The 5,493-nt window shown below is 56.9% G+C and overlaps 2 protein-coding genes across 2 annotated transcripts in view; both read right to left on the bottom strand.

Moving 5' to 3' along the window:
- Positions 1-2,277, bottom strand: part of LOC103760777 (protein-arginine deiminase type-1-like) — a gene marked incomplete at its 3' end in the record, with an annotated part of 9,113 nt that extends 6,836 nt beyond the window's left edge. The window contains exon 1 of the mRNA XM_029965233.1: positions 2,186-2,277. Coding sequence (XP_029821093.1) covers positions 2,186-2,277 — 92 coding nt within the window. The remainder of the gene's footprint in view (positions 1-2,185) is intronic.
- A 1,605-nt stretch (positions 2,278-3,882) lies between these two features.
- Positions 3,883-5,493, bottom strand: part of LOC103760755 (protein-arginine deiminase type-1-like) — a 17,655-nt gene continuing 16,044 nt past the window's right edge. Inside the window, exons 12-16 of the mRNA XM_018086331.2 lie at positions 5,221-5,365; positions 4,906-4,999; positions 4,735-4,814; positions 4,240-4,365; positions 3,883-4,157 (exon numbers count right to left, since the gene is read on the bottom strand). Coding sequence (XP_017941820.1) covers positions 3,924-4,157; positions 4,240-4,365; positions 4,735-4,814; positions 4,906-4,999; positions 5,221-5,365 — 679 coding nt within the window. The 3' untranslated portion in view covers positions 3,883-3,923. The remainder of the gene's footprint in view (positions 4,158-4,239; positions 4,366-4,734; positions 4,815-4,905; positions 5,000-5,220; positions 5,366-5,493) is intronic.

Here is a 5,493-nt window from a genome sequence, read left to right as displayed (position 1 = left end):
GACTGCACTTGGGATGATCTGATCCCTTGTCCATCCTGAGGGTGCTCTGGGACTGCACTTGGGATGATCTGATCCCTTGTCCATCCTGGGGGTGCTCTGGGACTGCACTTGGGATGATCTGATCCCTTGTCCATCCTGGGGGTGCTCTGGGACTGCACTTGGGATGATCTGCTCCATGACCTTGCCAGGCACTGAGCTCAGGCTGACAGCCCTGGAGTATCCCAGGTCCTCCTTCCAGCCCTTTTTGTGGATGGGTGTGAGGAAGGTGTTAAACACCTCAGCCTTTTCCTCATCTTTGCTGACTCTGTTCCCTCCCTGCCCAACCAAGCATGGAGGTTTTCCTTGCCCTTCCTTTTTCTATTGATGGATTTGTGGAAGCACTTCTTGTTATCCCTGACAGAAGTGGCAAGATTGAGTTCAAATTGTGCCTTTGTCTCCCTAATTTTCTTCCCACATGACCTGACTACATTCCTAAACTCTCCCTTGAGTATTCACAAAACACAACTGCAAAGAGTCCTGCAGTGTATAATTGTGATAAATCCCTCAAAGTGCAGCAAATTCTGCAAATTAGAGTGGCACAAAGTCCTGGAAAATGCAGCTGATCCTAGAAAATGTAACTGTAACAAGTCCTGGGATATGAAACTGTGATAAATCCTTCAATATGGAACTAATCCCAATATTTAGAATGGCAAAAAGTCCTGAAAAAAAGAACTACTCCCCAAAAATGTAGATTTATCAAGGCCTGAGATATGAAATTGGGATAAATCCTCCAATACGGAACAAATCCTGCAACAAGTCACACAGAATGCAACGAATCCCAGACCCTGCAGTCACACCAAATCCCTCAATGGGCACCAAATCCCACAAAACGGGATTACAGCCAATCCTGCAAAAGGCAATTGCACCAAATCCCACCAAAGGCGATTAGGGAAAGTCCTGCCAGAGGCAACGAGCCCTGGAAAAGGCAACGGGAACAAACCTCGGGATCTTGGTGGCAGCAAACCCTCAATAGGCACAAAATCCAGGGATATCCCATTGCAAGAAGTGCTGAAAATGCAACCAGTCCCCTAATGGGAAATGGCAACAAATCCCATAAAATTCATGGCAATAATCCCCCCAAAATACCCCAAATCTTGCAATATTTGTGACAAGAAATTTTGCAAAATGCCACAAAAAATGCGATTTTGACAATTTTTTCATTTTAATCTTATTTTTTCCTTTTTACTAACTTTCAAATTTCTTCAGTTTTGTATTTTGAAATTTTAACATTTACCTTTTTTAAATTTAATTTCTTGGGGTTTATTTACAACATTTCATCGGAAAAATTTTCGTTTCAGTTTTTGATTTTCGCTTTCCCTTCATGTCATTCCTTTACCCAAAGCGTTGGGCTGTGAAGCCCAGCTGTGAAAAATCCTGAGACATCCCATCCCAGCACAACCCTGGAGCTGTTTGGGGTGGATTTTTGCCACGGGCATCCCAAATATTCACATTTCCGCCGGCAACGAGCCCTGACCGGCCACATCCCTTAAGAACGAAGCAAAACTTCGATGGCTGGGCAGGTTGGAGCTCGTTTCACTCCGCAAGAGGCCGCGGGCGATGGGCCCAGGAGCGCGAATCCTGACCCGGGAGAAGGGAAACATGGATCCATCCCTCGGGAAGAGGGGAAAACCCACCCCGGGGCCAGCGGGAGAGGCCGGGATGCTCTCGGCAGCGAGTTTGGAGGCGTTCAGGAAAATAACCCCCCCCCAAGCTGCTGCGGCCTGAGCCAGGTTTTAAAGGGAACTAAAAGCAAAACCTGCTCCTGGAAAAGCTCCCGAATTGTTTGGGCTGGAGCCAAGGAAACGGCGGCGGGAGGTGACGCCCGGCCGGCCCCGCCGCGATGGTTTCGCTCTCCACATCCCTCCAAAACACGGAAATATTTATCAGTTTTCAGGTGGATCCCGGCCAGGATGTGAAACTCGGCGTTAAAGCTCCCACAGGGGCTTTTTGCAGCCCAAGATTCCCCCGGGAGGGGTCTCTGTCCCGCTGCGGCGGCGACAGTCGGAGCATCCCCTTCCCCGGTATCCCCTGGCAACACCCCCCGAAAGCAGCAGCATCGCCCCCTCCCCGCTCTGGGCTATTTTTACTCGTTGATCAGCGCGATAAAAGAGGTTACGAAAGCAGGCGGGACGTTCCCTGCGCTTACCATCGGATATCCAGGGAGAGCTCCGTGCCCAGCACGCACACGGTGCTGGTGGGGTGCTGGACGGACAGCTGGACACGGCGCTGCTGGGCCATCGCGGCGGTCCCAGGAGCACCCTCGGGTGCTGCGCAGGCTGGCACGAGGGGATTTATAAAGCCTGGCCGCTGGGAGGGGATCAGCCAAAGCCCGGCTTAATCCCACCTCCGGGCTGGGCGTGCGCGGGGTCCGGCCGCGCTTCCCGGCCGGGGAGCGGGAATCGGTGCGGGGGGAAGCGAACCCCGAGACGCCCCCGGGGGAGCGGCGGCTTCTAAGAAGCCCAGGGGTGGGGTTCGCTTTCCCGTTAGCACAAAGAAACGCTGATGCGAGCGGTCACCCTTAAACCCACGCCGTGAAATATTCAGGGCGACACCGGAGCCGAGCTGGGGCTGTGCCAGCGCAGCGCTCGGGGGGGGCTGATTCCTCCCTCTGAAGGGTTTCATTTGTTTAACTGGAACAATTGCCTTTCGTTCTTATTTTAGACGAGGGTTGAAGGTGCTCGTCCCGTCCTCCGGGTGCCGCGAGGGGTGGGGATGTCACCTGAGGGACGCCTGACCCCCGGCGGGTTTAATCGCCTTTGTTTTAATTAAATCCTGGTCTCGGCGTGGGAGAGCCCGCTGTCCCGCAGCTGTTCCACCGCCACCTCCCCACGGGGTCACGCGCCGCTAGAATTTAATATCCCTCCTCAGGGCTCGGCAAACTCAGCAGCGTTTCACAGGGAAAATAGGCTCAGAAAGCGGCTTTTTGGACAAAAAGAGGGATGTTCCATGGGATGTGTGACCCTTTTGGGAGCGTCCCCTCCCCAGATCCTCCCGCACCGTTCGCTGCATGGCAGGAGTTTGAAGTGGAGGTGCTGTTACACCTCTAAAACATTCCTAGGAAAGCAAATTGGCCAAAACAAGTGGGTTTAGCCCCAGAACCTCCCGAGGTTGCTCAGGGCTGAGCCGTGCCCGGGGCACGGGCTGGTTTCAGTTCCTCGTGCCAGGCACAGGGAAACGCCGCGCTCCGCTGGCGATGAAAGGAGGGAGACAAAGAGCGGCCGGGCTGAAGGAGACGGAAATTTTCTCCTTGAAAAGGTGTCAAATGATCTGGATGAGGAGGGGGGGGCTCTGCCTCCACGCCGGGAGCCGGGGTGCCCAGCAGGAGGTGGTTTTTGGCCAACACAGGGAATTTGGGAGGGGATTATCAGCTCCAAACCTGCGACGTGGGACTGTAAGACCCTTTAGCAGTGGGGAAGGTCTGAACACACCAGAGCAGCTTCCTTGTCCCGGGTTGTCTCCCATAAACCCCCACCCCACTCCTGACACAGACCCACATGCTTAAAAACAAAGTTCAAAGGACATTGCCAAGCCAAGAGCAGAGGAAGGAAGGATGGGAGACGGGGAAGAGCTGCACCCTTGGTGTTCAGGAAGGATGGGAGACGGGGAAGAGCTGCACCCTTGGTGTTCAGGAAGGATGGGAGATGGGCAAGAGCTGCACCATTGGTGTTCAGGAAGGATGGGAGATGGGGCAGAGCTGCACCATTGGTGTCCAGGAAGGATGGGAGATGGGGCAGAGCTGCTCATGAAGGACAGGAGATGGCAGAGCTGTGCCCTCGGTGCTCAAGAAGCTTTATTGGCAAAACCCTTCATTTTGATGCATCTTCCCATGCACCAAATGCAGCTTCAACCCCCGGTGGCAGGACCTGGGTGTGTCCCCGGGGGCCTCAAGGCACCACGTGCCACCACTTGAAGGGGAAGGGCTTCCTGCGGACGTTGGTGCCGCAGTGAACGTCCCCGGACAGGACGTGGTAGGAGAAATAGTCGTCGATGAAGGTGCAGGTGAGGCCCAGGGGCTCGAGCAGCTCCCGCACGCGCTGCTCCAGGCAGCACTGCCCACCCACCACGGGCCCGAAGGGCTTGGGGATGCCCAGGTGCCTGCCCAGCACCAGCATGTTCACCTGCGGGGACAGACAGCGGGTTGGCCACCCTAGGTGGGGCTGTGTCAGGGCTGGGTGGGGAAGGAGGGGTCGGAGGCCTCACCATGTCCGGGAAGAGGGCGTCGGCGCGGGAGCCCATGAGGATGAAGAGCTGGGGGATGTCGATGATGTCCTGCTCGCTCAGGCCCAGCTCCTGCTTCAGCAGGTCACGGTTCCAGTCGATGCAGCGCTGAGGGGAAAAGGGACCCGGAATTGCCACCCTGGGCCGTCCCAGCTCCTCAAATCCCACATGTGGGGATCCTGCATCCTGCCCGGATCCTCACCCGCTCCATCGCATCCCACCCCATCCCTCTGAGCAACTCCCACTGCATCCCCAACCCGAGCAACCTCTTGGTGCTTCAGTTGTCCTTCTGTGTCACCCGGGGCATCTGCCAGAGGGACAAAGGCCTTGGGGTGACCAGCACTGCCTGGCTCCTTCCTGGCTGCTCTCCTTGCCCACTCCTGCCATTGCCCAGGATCTCTGCCCCCAGGAATGACCCAGCTGTGCCATGGGAGCGAGGAGAGCGGATCCCCCCAAGCCCAGGGCTCACAGACCCACCTGCACGTGCCTGTTGTCGCTCTTGAGCGACTCGTCCGCCAGGATCTCGTCAATGCTCCTCCTCTCGCTGCCCTTCAGCCCTGAGTGGGGGTGGGAGCAGTGAGGGACATGGCAAGGGACACAGGGAAGGGACGATGGGAAGGGACACCAGGGATGTCCTCACCCCCTTACCAATGAACTGGGTGGCTTCCCCGTGGCCCTGCCTCTGCTTCTCCTTGAAGAGCTTGTAGCAGGCGTTGGGACTGGCCAGGAGGAGCCGGAATCCCTGTGGGAGAGAGCCTGGGGGTCACGCTGTTCTATCCCCCCATCCTCTGGAGAGACTCCCAGATCCAGCCCCAGGCATCACGGGATGCCACCCACGGACTTCTCCTCCTGCAGGAAGACCCCCCAAAGGCAGCTGCCCCCCCATGTCCCCGCGGAGGCCCAGCAGCTGCATCAGGGCTGGCTCTGGCTCCCACAGGAGCAGGGAGGCTCCGGGCTCGGTACCTTCCTGTCGAAGGCCGGGACGAAGGTGAGGAATTCATCCACGTGGCCCACGCTCAGCCACTCCGAGTAAACCTCCACCGGCGCCTGCACCTTCTGGGCGTACAGGAAATCCCGGACAGCCTTGGACATCCTCCGGCCCGCAGCCCTGCGGGCACAGCCAGCAGGGGAAGGTGGGCGGCCATCGCCCCCCTCCCCAAAATTCACTCCCATCCTGCCCTGGACAGCAGGGGAGGGGGAGAAGAAACATCCGATTTTTGTGGGAAACATCCAATT

Source organism: Manacus vitellinus, unplaced genomic scaffold, assembly GCF_001715985.3.
Source record: "Manacus vitellinus isolate BGI_N305 unplaced genomic scaffold, ASM171598v3 scaffold_92_pilon, whole genome shotgun sequence".
Taxonomy (NCBI): domain Eukaryota; kingdom Metazoa; phylum Chordata; class Aves; order Passeriformes; family Pipridae; genus Manacus; species Manacus vitellinus.
The sequence above is the reverse complement of the archived record's forward strand: the minus strand, read 5'-3'. Positions and strand labels throughout refer to the sequence as shown.